Raw genomic sequence first — 16848 nt, forward strand, 5'->3', positions numbered from 1 at the left:
TCTCTGATAAGAAATCCAAATTCTCTCATTAAAATACCCAAAACGGTGTTCTTCCACTATTAAAATGAAATGTCACTATATATAGAGAGATCAGTTGGGCAAAGTTTTATTGATACATTTACAAGTTTAAAGCAATTTGAAAGCCTACCAGTTGCCTCAGTCATCAGAATAAAATAAACTCTAAATATCTGTACACTTTGGCATTTACTTTTGGTTTTTTGTCATAGAAAAATCAGAGCTGCCCCTATCCCCTTCGCTCACCAGGATGTGAAGTGGTGAGCAGCACTGATATGCCAGTGCCTTGCTCCTTACTCACAGTGTGTCCCCTGCCCCAGTCTCCTCACTCCTGATTCACAGGGCCAGGTATCTGGTGAAGGGTTTGTGGGAGTGGCTTGGAGGTATGGGGTTTGTGGGTGGATTGTGGGGTGACTGTCGGTGTGAGGAGATGTATGGCGGTGCTACTCAGGAGGGGTGGGTTCCCTGGCCCCCACAGGGTGCAGCCCCCTCCCCCCCCCAACTCATGGACTGCCTCCCCAACAGGGGCCACAGCTCCCTGCAGCAGGGCCCAGAGCCCCATCTCCGCAGGACGTAGAGCCCCCCCCAGACGACAGCCCACTGCACAGGGACTGCAGGTCCCAGACCCGCCCCCCCCAGCAGGGCCCACAGCTCACCCGTAGCAGCCATTGGGGTGCTCAGGGCCTCCTGGCACAGCCCCTCCGCGCAGTACAGGGCAGTATGGCTTGGCCCTGGCTGCTTGGCACCTGGCGCTGCCTCTGTGTTGCCTCTGCCACATCGCATGAGTGTGGCCCAGCTTGGTATGGCGCTTTGGGCCTCTTGGGCTGTCACCTGGGGCCCCACACCGCTTGCGGGGGCTGCCTGTTGCACCAGGTTGGGTCCTGCATGCATGGAAGCGGCCCGGCCCAAAAGCACGCAGGGCCCTGTGTGTGCAGGACCCAGGATGGCGTGACAGATGGTCTCTGCAAGCGGCATGGGGCCCCAGATGACAGCTTGAGTGGCCCGGAGCCGCCCTAAGGTGCATGGTGCCAACTGCACCAGGCTGGGCTTTTGCAATTTGCCACAAGCAGCACCGGGTTCCAGGCAGCTGGAGCCAAGCTCTGCTGCTCTGTGCTTTAGGCGGGCTTTGCCAGGAGGGCCCTGAGCGCCTCGATGGGCTACTGCTGGGGGGGGGAAACAGGGGGAAGGGGACTGTGGTCCATGCAGGGGGAAGTAGGCAGGGTACCCATTCCTCCAGAGCAGCTCCCCCCACACCTACAGCCCCCCACAAGCCCCCCCTTGCTTCACTCCCCTCCACCCCAAGTCCCTTGGACAGAGCTGGGGTCCATGCAGGCTGCACTGATCCAGGCTGCCCTGCACGTGTAGGCAGCGTGCTTTGGCACTGGGGCAAAGGGCAGCCATAGAGATGCTCTCTCCGGCTACCAGAGTGTCTCTTTGGAGGACCCAAGCCTCCGGTTGCCTCAGGGCATGCACCTGGACCATGTCCTGCCCTGCTTTTTTCTGAATTTTTTTGATACCTGGATTTCCAGGTATCAAATTTTGAGCCCCTGCTGCAAATATGCAGTATGGGGAATGCTTTTTTGTTCCCAGCATGCCTCTTGACACATCTCAAATGGCTTTAAGATGTGGCAAGAGGCACATGCAGGCTCGTCTGGACACGCCCAAGGGGTGCTTACAGACATGGAAAAAACAAAACGACAGAGCTTTACTTTCAGCTCCGTGCACCCCGGCACCAAGCACAGCACATGCCCAGAAGAGGAATCACATTGTTTTGACCCAGCTTGCCTAGCATCTGTATAGCTCAGGTGCTTCAGTGGGGCTTGTGGTGCTTTTACAATCAGCTATTAGGTAAAAGTGCCAAAAAGCCCTGCTGAAGCATGTGAGCTATACGGATGCTGGGGATCCAGGCCAAACTGATGTGATTCCTCTTCCAGTAAAGCACTGGCTGGGGGAGGGGTTCCATGTCTGTAAGCATTTGACATTTTTTAGGGCACTGCAAATAAAAAATAAATTAAAAAAAAGGTTGAAAACCACTGGCCTAAGTAAATTACTCTTTCATTTAGGGTTTATAATATTTGCCTTCTTTAATGACTTCAAAATCTCTTCATATTTTCTGCACCATAAAAGGAAATGAAACCAATGTACGTAAAATATTATTATTTTAATCTTTTTCCAGACTAGCAGTGATATATGTCTGATAGCCAGATTACATAGCTGAGAGCAGTATTTAAAGTGGCTAAACAAAACAGTTTGAATTAAACACGAAATTGTCTAGATCTTTTTGTGTTCTGTTCACAGTCGGTTTAGTTTAATCTTGTAGTGTTCAGTAAACTTATTTACCAACTATATTCACAGCATAACATGGTTTTGTCTTTGTTATCTATGCACCTAAGCAACTAAACACGTCTCAGCCTGAAGAAAATAACATTATGGTAAATGTCTCTTACATGCTCAACTTGCTGCATGTAAAGTGGCTAAAGGTTTGTTGGCCTCCTGTGTTCATTCATTCTCTTACAAAGTGTTTCCTCTTGCTATCCGAATCACTTGGCCTTAATTGTAAAATAAGATATTTGGATATTTGAATATTCCATTATTTTTGTCTCTATCAAAAACAAACTTATGACTGTGTTGTTAAATATTGTTTTATTAGACAAATACTCTCAATTTTTTCACCTCATTGGTGTCAGAAAAGCTTAACATACTCATTTGAAATATTTTCGCTATTGAATTTGAGTTCAGTTGAGTAGGGAAAAAATTTCCCACTGTGCTCTGTATAGACTGGTATGAATTATGCAACATATCTAAGAATATTATGGATAACTTCTATACATATTTGTTTAATACAAAAATTAAGTATTCTAGTATGGGTGGGCTAATTTGAAACCAAGATAAGACATCTGTATTTGTTGCAAGTCCATCACTTCTTGGCCTTTTGGCTCAGATCAAGTGCATTTCCTAATCCTAAAAATTAATATTACTTACCACAGACAGTTGAGATGCTCATTACAAAATACACACAAGATGCTATGAAGGTCCTTCATTTGGGCATTGATTGTGGTCTGTAGCTTAAACCAATGTTCAGGGATCTGTTACTGAGATAAATCAGAAAGCTAAGAATCTTATCTCTAGTTTAAAAACAAATGATGCCTCAGGTGTTGCTTGTGTATGTCTTAACCATTATCTCTGACAGTAATACTTTGGTTTTCAGGTTTTCTGATTGCAACATCCTTAGCTAAAGAAAAACAGTATTGTAAAACAGCTCTTTTTGCTACTAATATTTAAAGTTGTTATGGAGATCTATAAATGCTGTGGAGTCCATTTGTTCAGTTTAATGGTTATTCTTGTGGAGGCAGGCAACCAATAATGGAACTGATATAGCAAGAGAAATCACTCCTTTTTGTTGTCTCTATTTAACACATTGCTTCTAGTAGACTTTCAGTCAAACGTGAGGCTATTTTAATTGGTTATTTAGTGTTTTGACCTTAATTACATTTACTACATTTTAAAAATATTCATTGCTAAACTAACAATCACTCATTTATTCTAAGTTTTATAATTTAGGCTCTTTGATCTATCCATTTTCTAAATAATTAAGTGGTTACAATACTTCCATGTTATATAGTAAACCAGTTTAACTCTGTTCTCTCTCCATTGAGAGCGATTTATAAAATTAAATTATATAGTACTATACAATTGCAGTTTGAATACTGCAATTTTTCTACTGTATTTAAAACCATGCATGCCACATTTTTGACAAAACATAGTTCATAGCAAAGACTTTCATATGGCTGCAGTGAGTAGGTTGCCCAATCTTTTAGAGACTTTAAACTTGCGAGAGTGGGGGAAGCATTTAAAAAAAAAAGAAGTATGGCTATACTGTGTTAAAACAACACCATGCTGTTCTAAGTGTGTATTTTTTTCTCTAACTTTTTAATGCTGACTAGATTTGGGCAGAAGAAGTGACAAAAGTAAGTAAAAAAAAAAAAAAAAAAAGTTCAGAAACAGAAGAATTATGAAACAAAATGTGTATGCTAGTGCAGTATAATTAAGATCTTGTATGAAGAGCAGAAACATAAAATACTATTAGTCTGATGCATCAAAATACCATCTGGCCCCTTGCAGAGAATTTCAAAATCCTAATGGTGATGTGTGAGGCACTTGAAGATAAACAGTGTGCTTCACCACAAGAAAACATGTGATCTTCTTGTGACACTACAGTAGGAAAAGACTACAGGGCTTCTCTTACAAAACTTAACTGCTTGAGACAATGTCTTCTTTGAAGCCAAACTCCTAGTAATAAGTTCAGATGTTCTAAAGGATTGTATATTTTTCTCTTGCATGGCAATTCAAAGCCACCACATGCAGCTATTTGCCTCCTGGTGTGCAAGTGCTGAACTGAGAGCAGCTGAAGCAGCAAACTCCACTGGAAAATGGAGAATCAATGCTAGCTTTTTCAGGTTTAGGTGGAAGACAACCTGAATGCAAACTCATGCTGTACAATGGTGATACATAAGACTAAGTGTAGGCTGGAAAGAGAATATTTTGAGATACTCCTCAACTTCAGCCTTCATGACTGGGCATTGTGTCCTATCACTTGTTACAAAGCTATTTTCTCCTCCTTCCCCTATGATAAAAGTAAGACAATAAGTTGTGAAACGGTCAGGGTCTCAAATCTGAGAGCTGGGACTAAAATGTAGACATTCTTTTGAGTCATGCTGTTTTATTACTATTGAGCTGACAGTGTGTGAAGTTAAATGAGCTGGTCTGCTACAAAAAGCTGGGTGAGAGATGCTGGGGTCAGGCTGAATGCTGCTGACAACAGCCTGCAGAGCACCCTATCCACAGAAATGCAGAAACTGCACTTCCCCCAACAGCTGCACTAGACAACTTCAAGTTGGTGGAGACTGACAACTAACATTTTTTAAAGAAAAATCATTGGCAAGCTTTGAGCCCTAGATATTGACAGATTTGTTTTCAAGCCTTAATGCCGACTTTGAGTTTCCAACCACTTTATCTCTCTGTTACAAAGTTTTTGCTTGTTCTTAGTGTTGTAGAGTAAAATGTATAAGAAATAATAAACCTAGAAGCCATCCAGTCAGGATATTCAAAGCTACAACTAATGTCTCCTTTCAACGGCAGACTAATTCTTATTTCTTTAAGCCAGAACAAAGCTTTAAATAAGAGAGAATCCCTTATTCCTAAGTAAGGTTTTTAATGTTAATTGTCCTTACTACTAAAATGCTGAACTATTTCTGGTTTGAAATTGTCTGCTTTAGCTTCTGTTTGATTTCATTATGCATTTTCTACTTGTTTTAAAATTTAGTTATCAAACCTCTTCCCCATGAAGGTACTCTCTCTCTCTCTCTCTCTCTCTCTCTAAAATACTAAATATTGAGCTTCATTAGTCTCTTGCTGCAAGACATGTTCTTCCAAGCATGAAGCGCTTCTTGTAGTTCTACTGCAACCTTTTCAGTTCTGTTTCTTTTGTTGCAGGGTGGACATAAGAATTGGACATTGTATTTCAGCAATGTTCTCTAAGTATAGATATGTGTATATTTGGAGCCATTTCAAAATGGCAGCAGATGTTACTTTTCTAACTGCTAGTGTACAAGGTGGGAACTAGGAAGCAGTCTTACATTTGAAGCAGTTTTGCTACATCTGTATCATATCCTGCTTGTTCCATGGAACATCCTCTGCCCTTTTGAAACTGCTGCAGCGTTCATGTGTTCATACTAAATAGCAGTAGAGAGATAATAACTCTCTAGTCTTACTCTGTTTTGTCTTGTTCTCTGCTTTTTTTGTACATATTCTCTTGGGTTTACAATTACACTGAGAGCTCATACTTAATAAGTGGTTAACCAGTAAGCTTTGCAGCATGCCCATAAGCTTACAGCTCCTTGTTCTGAACTGAATTGGAAGAGGCACCAGTTTAACAGACCTCAGTGGAAAACAGTTACGGGCCACCAACTTGTGTGCGACTTGATGTAGGGTTTTTTTTAGGCTGCTATTACAGTTAATACTGCACTGGTAGAGAGGATAGTTTAAACCTAAAATTCTGATGTTCTCTCTTGGCTGCTTTGAAAACTGAAGTGGTGAGCCTGGAGGTTTTATGAGTTCAGAAGGTCAGCTGTCTGCATATGGCTTTTACCAGGGGCTATAAATGAGCATGCCATAATACCAGTCTTCAGTTGCCAGCAGTGAAAAAGGGGTGAGGAAACTAGTTGGAAGACTTAAATTATATAATCACACTTTAATAAGCAGATGAAATTCTTGTTTCCTTGGTTTTTCTTAAATTTGTGACACTTTCTGAAAGCATTCTGCTTAGTAAACGAGTTAAATCTGTGTGTAGTGTGACTTAATTTTGCCATCCCAGGTGAAGGGAGGAAATGAGCTTCATTTGCCCAACTAAACACTTGCCATTGTAGGGTTTCTGTAGAATGCAGATCAATCACAATTTCCTATTTTATGTACTGTATTTTCTGTGGTTGTAGAGGGAGACCTAGAGTCTACTGCAATTTTAAGTATCAGAAAACTTCACAAATCTCCCTTGGGAACTTGGCATGATGTGGAATCAGGAAATAATACTGGTTGACTCTGAATCTTACCTCCTTCTGAAGCTGCTTATTTTCCTTAATGTTCCTACACTATTAAAATCCTCATTGTTTTTTTTCTAAAGGAATGTATGTAAGAATTTTTTTACTAACCGTTTATTTGTCTGAACTTACTATTGCAAACAGAATTTTGGGTGGTTGGAAAAGCAAGCTAGTTGGTCTTTAATGATGACAATAACTTCCAACCAGAATCATATTAATGACTAAATTAGCCCCATGTTGCCCAGTTGGGACTATGCACAAACTTAGAGTTGATGTCCTGACCTATTTTGTGACATGTACATTTCTGTCTTGTTATGAAATGAAATATATGTATGCTTTTCAACAGCAGTTTTCTCAGTGTCTTTATCTTGGACAATTTCAAAACTTCAGTTACTGTAGTAACTTAAAATAATATTTTTAAAACATCACTGCATAATTTCTTCTGGACAGATTGCTGCAACTGAGATGCTTCTATGTTCCCGTGGCACTCTTCATAATAATAATAATAATAAGTAGAAATGTTATATAATAAAATGATGTGCAGGAACAAATCAGCACATCTAGGTATAGAGTCACTAGTGCTTCAACAGAGCTTCCTGCAAAAACTTCCTACTCTAAGAATAATTATTGCTTTATCATGCTTATTGCCAGAAGGGTCGCATGCAGAAGCAAGATGTTAAAATGTTAATTGACTTAAAAAGCACAGTATCAAAGCAATCTTCATTCTATGATTAAGAGTTTTCAGTCAAAAGAAATCTTAGAATAGTGAATCTTAAATAGTGCAGTTTATATGCAGAAGTGCAGTTCAGGCAGCATAGCCTTTTTAGAGCACTAAATGCAAAGTTAATTGTACTAAATGACATCATCTAATATAGCTGGATTACTTTTAGATTCATCCTAAATTTCCTGGTACCTGCAGGCTAAATGACATTAACAAAATAAACTATGGACTTCAGTGACTTAAATATAACAAAATGTAATAGTCTCAAATAAATTCTACTTTTTAACTGTAAATTTCACTTTCTGGTGCAGCAGAGAGCTCTTAGCTTAACATAGGGGTGACTGAACCTTCTTAAAAATTAATCTATTTTGAGGTGTCTAGAGTTAGTGCATAGGTAGCATATACTCATTAGTCTCCATGCTTTGTTTGCCAGAAAGTCATACCAGAATGAGCAGAGTTTTACATATGGCTAACTGGAAAGCAGTTGCCTACAAAATTAAATAGCTATGTACCAAATTATGAATGCCTACGAGGGGTATAATAGCTTAAAGGTTTTAGAGAATTAAATAAAAATTGGGGCCCTAATTCTGCAAACATATAAGAGCACATTTAACTGAATTCACATGAATAGTTCTGTTGAAATCAGGGAGATCAATGCATTAAAGTTGAGTACTGTGTAGGATCATGGCCTACATTAGGAAGCTGTAATAGATTTAGCAAGCAGTATGGTGGTGTGATATGGCTGCTTTTGACTGAATGTACTTCTAACAAGTATACCCGCTTCAGTCTGAACAGGAAGTAAGAATAACTCAGAGTGAATTTGACCGTCAAGCAGAGATTACAAGACTTCTGCTGGAAGGAATCAGCAGTACACATGTAAGTATCCAAACTAAAGAAAGTGTAAGCAAGAGTTCTGGCGACTTACCTGGCACATTAAAATGCGAATGTTCATCTTCATGTGTTTATCAAACTTTAGATATTTGAAGGGAAACTTCTGAGCCATGCTCCTGTATAGCAAGCTTAATTTTGGTTAAAGTAGGGGTTAGAACAGGGGCCAGCAACCCCTGGCATGCATGCCAGAGTGTAGCAAGCAAAAGCATTTTGCTTGGCATGTGCACCTCAGGGTAGACAGCGGGGGAGATGCAGGGGGCCGGATCCTTGTGGCAGTGCAGCTCTGGTCCCTCCCCTGCTGTCTGTCCTGAGATGTGTATACCTGCTGCTAGCAATGAGCTGGGCTGGGGATTTGCAAACTCCAGTGGAGCTGCTTGCAGCCTCCCTTCCACCTGCTGCAAGCAGCCTGGGCTCTGTGGCAGACGGCAGGGGTTGCCCAGAGCCCAGGCCAACTGTGGCCGGCAGCCAGGAGGCTGCAGGTGGCTACACCGGGATCCATGGAGTTCTGGCCTGGTTCATTGCCAGTTGTGTGCGCACACATGCCTTGAGGCAGACAGCAGGGAAGAAGTCGGGCCTGAACTGCCACAATAAGGATCAGACCCCTCACAGCTCCCCCAGTCTGCCCCTGGCATGCCAACATCTCACAGGTTGAAGTGGCAGGTGCTTTGGCACTCTGCCCAAAAACATTGCCAACCCCTGATGCAGAGGTTCTTCCCACATTTTACTCTGAGCTTCCCAGTTTTCACAGAACCACTCAAAAGTCTACCCAGTGTTGAGGCTACAAATGGCAAAACTTCTGTTCTATAGTAACTCTTCTCTTGGGTAAAGGATGGCATGATTCTTCTACAGTGTCTTTCTCTTGGGCCTGACCTTTTGGATTCCGTTTCAGTTACTTGACAAGTCTGGGTCCTGAATGTGATTCATAGAATACCTGTTACGGTAATGTTGCCACTGCCAATCAATGATCGGGACAGCCTGTTTAATGCAGTATGGTGCTCTTTGAAGACTAAAAACTTGAACTCTTTGCTGTGTTATAGGCACATCATCTTCGCTGTCTGAATGATTTTGTTGAAGCTCAGATGACTTATTATGCACAATGTTACCAATATATGTTGGACCTCCAGAAACAACTTGGAAGGTAGTAAAACTGCAAAAGCTTTCTAATTAAAGCTTGGCTGTAAGGGCTTATTTAGAATAGGAGAAATTGTTTTGGCATAACTACTAATATAGCTAGCTGTGGTACAAATCCCTGGTGCAAAACAAAAGGATTCCTTTTGCTTTTCTCTTAGTTAACCAGTTGTTTGATGCTTCATGTTAGCAAGCAGTTGTCAAATGCATTAGAGGTCAGTCTACTATCTGCAAATGTATGCCATTTTTAAAACTAGTTTGTAAACCTAAGAGTAGAGCTGCAGTCTCGCAAGCTGGAGCCGACTGCCAGCAAAGCTAGCTACTCTAGGGGAAGCTGATCAATCAGAACAGTATCAATAGAGTAGGCAAGGTATGTCTTGTGACTTAAGCTTTTTTTTTTTTTTTTTTTTTTTAAGCCATTGGAATGAAACATCTAATGCTTTAATGACCCTTTAACTTGAAGCGTTCTGAATTCTTTCTTAGATGATCAAAATGCCCTAAAACTGGGGTGTCAAACATCTGGCCTGCAGGCTAGTTGTGGGCCTTGGAGGTGGGTCTTCTGGCATGCCTGGGGCAGCAATCCCACATTTCAGTATGGTGTCTCCTTATCTGCCTCATGCTGCTGCAGGGGCAGGTGTCAGCAGGGTGCCTACCACAGCTATTGTCAGTGACAGCAAACTAGTGGAACTTACTGATGGGGGTGAGCAATAGCAGCTGCAATAGGGGCTGTGCTGACCCCTCTTCCCACAAGAGCATTAGGGTGACAAGGGAATGCAAATCCTCATTCATCCCTGGCCTGTAGGCCATCCTGGCATCTCCCCCCACAGCAGCGGTTCTGCTGTAGTGGTGGGGCTTCTTGCTACAGCTGCCAGGGCCTCAGCAAGAATAGCACTGAGGCCAAAGTAGGTGTGGTCCACAGGCACCAGCAAATTGGGGAGTGAGTTTGACACCCCTGCCCTAAAAGAATTGCACAGATAAAATTGCTCCCTTTCTTTTAAAAGAAATTCTTTCTGAGTTGGGGCTTTTTTCTGAAACAGTTTCACATGTTAGACAAATCCTTGACTTGGGGTAGTTTGGTTGACTGAGGGGTGATTCTGCCTTGAGCAAAATGTTGAATGTATCGTAACATATATTCAATGGAATGGAATTTCTTGGGTTTGTCTGTGCTTAAGGAAACTTTACTGAAATAGTTATTTTGGTTACTTTTGGGATAAGTCCCCATGCAGATAATGTTGATATAAGTATTTTAGAATAGTTAATTCTCCAAATATAGGTAGGCTTTTACTAATAAAATGTCTCCTTGTGAGCAGGTGAGTTTGTGTAGTAACTTGCCATTTACAAGTTGTATTAAGTAATTTAGTTAAGACAACGTCTAGAAAACATTCTAGACTAGTCTATTTTTGGAGGCTTTTTGGCATGTGTTTGAAATTCTCTTTTTGCTACTAACCCTTCTTATCAAACCGCTTAACTTAAAAATGATTGATAATAGCTTTACCAGCTGTACTGATTTTGCTTGTAAAATCTGGGAAGCAAAGATGCATTTGGCAATACCCCCAGTGAGAATTAACTAGTTTGATGGAACCATACTTAAGATTTTCAGCAAAGCTTGCTATTTGCTTGCACAATCTGTAGCACATGTCCCACAGTTGGTAGGAAGGGTATAATGAACTTATTTTAACCTCTTATCAAGTGGAGTCATGCCTCCATAGGAATGGAAATAATTGTCAGTGGGCATATTCTTTTTCCACAGCTTCCCATCTACCTTCCTCTCTAACAATAATCAGTCTTCCTCAACCCCCGTGCCAAGTGTATCTGCTCCATCAGTCTTGGCCTCTGCTTCTGCTTCATTGCCTTCAGTAAGCAATTCAGTAGTTACTTCAGGCTTCAGTGAACTGAAGTCATCAAGTGGCAACAGGAAGGCCAGAGTTCTCTATGATTATGATGCTGCAAACAGCAGTGAATTATCTCTACTTGCAGATGAGGTAAGAGTTCATTCTAAATGTCATAATAACTTGAAGTGGTCTGTTGGTAATTTAGGTAATGTATACGTTTAGCTTACAAAGAGTGACTTAAGTGGCATTCTCATTTGTAGGCTAAAAATCTCTTCACCACATAATCTGATGTACTGAAATTTCACTAACATGTTACACAAATCCCTAAAGTGTCCTGTGTACCTGTATACCCCAGTTCCATAAAATGGAGATAATATTTGCTGTTTCTGCATAAGCATTATTGCAGGTTAAGCAGCTGTGGCCTGGTTCTGCTATCCTCTCTTATGCTACAGAACAGTTTTCATCCTGAATACCACCAGTGTACCATGTAGGGGCAAGCTTATGTACTCATCCCAGGGCGTTTTTGCACATGTTCTGGGATATGACCAGGTGCTTTAATTAGCGAGCTGCGCTAATTAGAAGTGCCCGTGTGTCATGTATATCAGCATCCCTGTGCATCCCCACGCTGAAAAAATGGCGATGGGGCACTTTGAACTAAAGCTCATCAAACATGTTTTATTTCAAAATGCCCCGCTGCCATTTTTTCAGCACAGGGACACTGGTATATGTGACATGGAAGGTTGCTGAAATGTGTCTGTTTTCCTGCTCCAGCAGACTCAGTCAAGTCTGTCCCGACATGCTCGGTTTCCAGCACGTCCGAGCAGGCTCTTTGCACGTCTGTAGGAGCTCCCAGAGTACCGTGCAAGCACAAATGTTTGCTTGGTTTCAACAGGGCTAACTTGTACCCTTGCTCCCTTGCCTTTCAATTCAGGTTCTTAATAGTTGATACTAAGGGCTTTTTTGGGGGGGGGAAAAAAACCAAAAACCAAAAAAACCCTTGGAAAAGTTAACTATGTGCATGTTAAATGACATTGAGCTCTCTCATAGATATTCTCATGTACCATGTGTGAGGGTTTAAGATGCTTTAACTTGTGTGCAGTTACTTCTAGTTTTTGTTTGCTTTAACTTTCCTAAGAGTTTCTCATAAAAGGTTTTGAAGCACTAGTTATCTCCATAAAAATTCCTCCAGTTAGTGCTGAGTCTTGAAGAAAATGCTGCATGTAGCTTCTCTCTCTCTCTCTCATTTTTAAAAGTTGGTATTATTAAGACAAAGTTTACCTTGAGTCAGTGCCCAGTTTGGTGTTTTCCGATCTTGAAGTACTTTAACTAGTTCAACCCTCTTCTCTTCCCCTTCCCCACAGATTAGTAGAAATAGTATCTATAAATGGTAATTACTCTGGTAGACAGGCTATGCTTTGCTTTCAACAATATCTGTTCCAAGATGATATGTTAACGATGTGTTTCTGTTTTTTAGGTGATAACAGTTTACAGTATCCCTGGCATGGATTCAGACTGGTTGATGGGTGAAAGGGGAAATCAGAAGGGCAAAGTGCCTATTACTTATTTAGAACTGCTAAACTAAATGGTTGGCCTATATAAAGACTGTCAGTTATGGTGACATCCTATTTATGTACAATTAACTTTATATAAGCAGGTTTAAGTGTCTTCCATATTATTGTCTTAAGGGACAAATACCAGCCATCAGAAACTGGCTTTTCTGCCAGTGTTGTTGCATGGTAAATACTCTGTTCAGATTTAATTTGTGTTTAAAGCTTTTACTTTATGTGCCAAGAATGTGTTTCCTACAGAATTGTTTCTACTGAAGTTTTCACTAATACAAGCTTCTACTTTTGAGTAATCTAGATTGAAAGCAGGAGGTACTGTTTTCTACTGAATTTTTCATTAATGGCAAGCTTCTTTCTTCACATAAAATAAACTTATTGTGAATTGATGGCAGTTTGATTTCAGTTATTTGTTCAGTAGTCAATAGCCATAACCAGGTCAAATATAAAACTACTTTGTAAAATGGTTTTAGTTGTTCAAGATGGTATGTAGAATGCAAACATACTGATTTACATGGTTAGAAGTGGAACAGTATAGGCATTGAAGAACTTCAAAAAAGAAAAAAGTTGTGACTTAAGGTGTAAGGTATAGTTTAAAATGTTAGTACTTCTATTTAATGCATGGTTGGATCGAATTCTTTTTTTTTTTTTTCAGTCATGAGTTTTCATCATGACCTAAATCATCAAGGATAAACCTTAATTAATACTAAATTTGCTTTGAATTTGTACTTTTTTAGCTATTTTAACAAGGGAAGTTTTATTCTCAGTGGCTGGTAACTAACAAAGATGGTTGAATTGCAAATATACATAGTCTTTGCTGAATTTAGTACCTTATGTTTGCTAACTGGGAATATATACTATAACAGTACATTAAGGCCATGAACAGATGCAGTAGTAAACGTTTAGCCTGAAGTCGTCCCCCTCTCCCCTGCTGTCCTTGCGTTCTCAAAATGAGGGTGATCCTGGTCTGGGATAGATGAATGGACCAGTGCCTACTCCACTAATCCTGATCCCTGTGGGGATGGCTTCCTACATCCGCCACAGACTGGGCTCTGGAGAATGGGGTGAGCAGCACTCCATTTAGGAGTGGAACAAAAGGAGAACTGGGGAAAAAGCTCTCAGCTCCTATCCCAAGCCCAGGCAGTGTATGGTTTGGAGAAGTGGCAGGGAGGGTGGCTGGTCTGGTCCAAGAGGGGAACAGAGCAGCAAAGCACCACCCCTAGCCCCTTCCCCAAGCCAGGTGCTGTCTGGCCTGGGGAAGAAGCAGGGAGCAGCAGATGTTCTTGGAGGGGGAGGAGGAGCAGTGCATGAACATCTGCACACTTGTGGGTGCTACCAGGAGAATCTCCATTCTCCCAATAGAAACTGAATGTCTATACATAGCCTCAGTAGAGTTTAAGTAGTTTTAACGTACATTTATTCAGATTCTAAATATTTTTTATGTTTAAAAATAACTTTTTATTGGATTAACACTATTGCATACTTGTATTTAGGCAAAGGAAGTATCTGTAGTTAGCAAACAGAATTGTTTCAGAGTTACCATATTGTTCAAGGTTTTAGAGCTAATAGATCTAATCTTGCTTGTAGAGTGAATATGTTTGCATATGCATGCTCTTCTAATCCATGATGGGGAGGAGCTTTTCTTTGTTTTCTACTATCAGTCAATTTCTTAACTTTGAATTTAGTATTTCATTTTTTGCTAACAATTTAACTGAATGAACTGAGTAAACTGAAATGAAAAGTGTTCTCTGCCCCTGCAAGAGCCATTGATGTTTCCAAGCTGTGTTTGTTCTTGACATTGGTGCTGAGTGACTTCTATCAGCTTAGTTGGATTATTTCTGTAAAATTTTGGCAGCAAAAGTGTCTATTAGTGTTGAATAACATATGGTCTTATCTATTAAAACTGTCCCTTTTTTGTTAAGGAAACACTTCTTAGTCTAAAAATAAGTTTGGTAGAATTAATTCCCCCCCCCCCCCCCCCCCCCCCCAAGTGCTGATGATGTATTAAAGCAAACATAAGAACCAAACCAAGATTTCAGACTGGACTGTTGTGACTTATGTAAGGAAATGAAATGCCAAAGAGCATTATTTACACACACACACCCACCCACCCACCTAAGTAGAAAGCTATAGTACTAAAAAATGATTTGACCAATAACTTCTGCTAATAATGCTGACCTTTTCTTCCCCTCCCCTGGCCAATTCCATTTGTCTCAGCATAACCAGGAGACATTTGTGTCAGAAATGTTCTTAAGTTCAAGGCTGTGTAGACAACAAAGCTGGACAGTTCACTCATTCATCCAAGTATTAAATGCTCAAGAATATGGACTCCAAACTAAGCAAAGGGTTTAACTGATATTTCAATAACACAGGCCTTTTACTTATTGCTGGGGTTCATTGCTGTAGAGCAGCCTTGCTCATAAGAAGGATAACAGTGATTGTTTTAGTTGAAACCTCATTCATTAAATATTGCAAGTATGTGACAATACTAATCTGCCCAGAGGCAGCAGGACCTATTTCTAAGATGTCAAAGAGACCCAGAATTTGCTATGTGTTTGAAGAGGCAAAAAAGACCTTCTCCTTGTCTGCCAAGATTGTGATGAGCTAGTATAAATCTTTAGTCAAACAGTTCTCGATCTTTTTATGAACGCAGGTAGAAAGGGAGATAAATTTAGTTTTGCTAGGTGACAAGTCTTCTTGCTGGTACTCTACCAAGCTGCAATAAGTTCTATATCGCTAAAGGAAAATTGTCGCAATCTATTCGGAGAGGAAAGTTGGAAGGAATACAGGCATAGATACTGGTGATAAGATGAAAAAAATAATTATTAGTATTCCTTATTGGTATTGAATCTTAATAATTGAGTTCCTGAACAGTATCAGAAAAAACCTGAATTATTTCAGGCTTGCTGGAGTACCTTTTATTTTAGTTCAGAGATACCTACTTTTGATAGCAAGCTAAGAGTGTAGCTCCAAATTCCCTGTAATATAGGGACATGTACTTTTAGGGATAAGTACTTTTTGCATACTGCTGTCTTGTGTAAACATAGACAGTTCCTCCTCTGACTCTTCTACTACAGAGCAGTGCAATACTTACTGGCCTATAGCACAGTTACTCTCTGATTTGAATACTATCAGTTAGGACTATATCAAGCAATTTAGTCATCTCTATATTCTGCAGGAAATGAAACTCAAGTTACCTAGTATCAAAACATGCTGAAGCAGATAGAATATGTGTGGTTTTTTTCCTTATGTTTAAGAAAAGTTCTAAGACAACTAACAGTAATAATTTAACAAAAATAGTTACTATTTTTTACTGCCTAGTTAGGTTTCAGACTTAACCCCTAGTGCTGCCTTGTCTCTGTAAGTTGGCAAATTTTTACAACATTTATGGTTAACATGCCTGGCCACTTTCTCTCTCCACTCCCAATTATTAAAATGCAGAATTAAAGTTCTGGAGCACAAATTTCTTATGAAATAGATTACATGGAAAGTTCTCGACAGACAAAATCACGATTATATAGAGTCTACTGTGGGCTATTATGCAGAGCAGGAAATAATGTAGAGGTGGGACCCTGTATCCCATCTCCTTTATAAAATGGCAGAAATGTCTGCTTCCTCTCCTAGTATGCCAAAGCTGTAGGGCCTACAGTGTAGGCAGTGGCACCTGCAGCTGCTGTCAGAATGTTTGAGTGTATCCATACAGTGGTTTTGGGACACAGTCTTCAGAGAGAATCCACATGAAGTCTCCAGCTTTTGGTGTCTGCAGCTGGTGTTTTGAACTGGTTAACAGATGCAAGACCGTGCAATACCTGAGGAAACTTCTGTGTACTGTAGCTTAAGAAAACTCCGGCATAAATTGTGTGCAAGAAATTTGTGTTTGTACCTAATTCTAGATGAGCAGAACTGAGTGCACACATCTGGTGTGCACTACCACCTGCTGCCATCTCCTTAGGACCATGACCTAAAGTTACAGCAACCATCAGTACCATCACTTGGCTGGACAGGTGCCAGACTGTGCTACCTTGTTGACTGAAGCCTTTATAGGAAAGGAAACTTGCAGTAGTGCTGGCAAGGGTTGGTGGGAAATGGGGAGAAAGCACTGTATA

At 40.6% G+C, this 16848-nt stretch overlaps 1 protein-coding gene across 4 annotated transcripts in view; it reads left to right on the forward strand.

Moving 5' to 3' along the window:
* The window catches only part of SH3GLB1 (SH3 domain containing GRB2 like, endophilin B1), a 34170-nt gene extending 21039 nt beyond the window's left edge, over nucleotides 1–13131 (forward strand). The window contains exons 6-11 of one of the 4 annotated variants that reach the window (XM_059728026.1): nucleotides 2409–2495; nucleotides 3960–3983; nucleotides 8116–8205; nucleotides 9258–9358; nucleotides 11099–11330; nucleotides 12655–13131. In XM_059728026.1, coding sequence (XP_059584009.1) covers nucleotides 2409–2495; nucleotides 3960–3983; nucleotides 8116–8205; nucleotides 9258–9358; nucleotides 11099–11330; nucleotides 12655–12762 — 642 coding nt within the window. In that variant the 3' untranslated portion in view covers nucleotides 12763–13131. The remainder of the gene's footprint in view (nucleotides 1–2408; nucleotides 2496–3959; nucleotides 3984–8115; nucleotides 8206–9257; nucleotides 9359–11098; nucleotides 11331–12654) is intronic. The other 3 variants (XM_059728027.1, XM_059728028.1, XM_059728029.1) reach the window with 3 other exon arrangements.
* Nucleotides 13132–16848: the final 3717 nt, after the last annotated feature.

This window comes from Alligator mississippiensis, chromosome 5, assembly GCF_030867095.1.
Source record: "Alligator mississippiensis isolate rAllMis1 chromosome 5, rAllMis1, whole genome shotgun sequence".
Classification (NCBI taxonomy): Eukaryota; Metazoa; Chordata; order Crocodylia; family Alligatoridae; genus Alligator; species Alligator mississippiensis.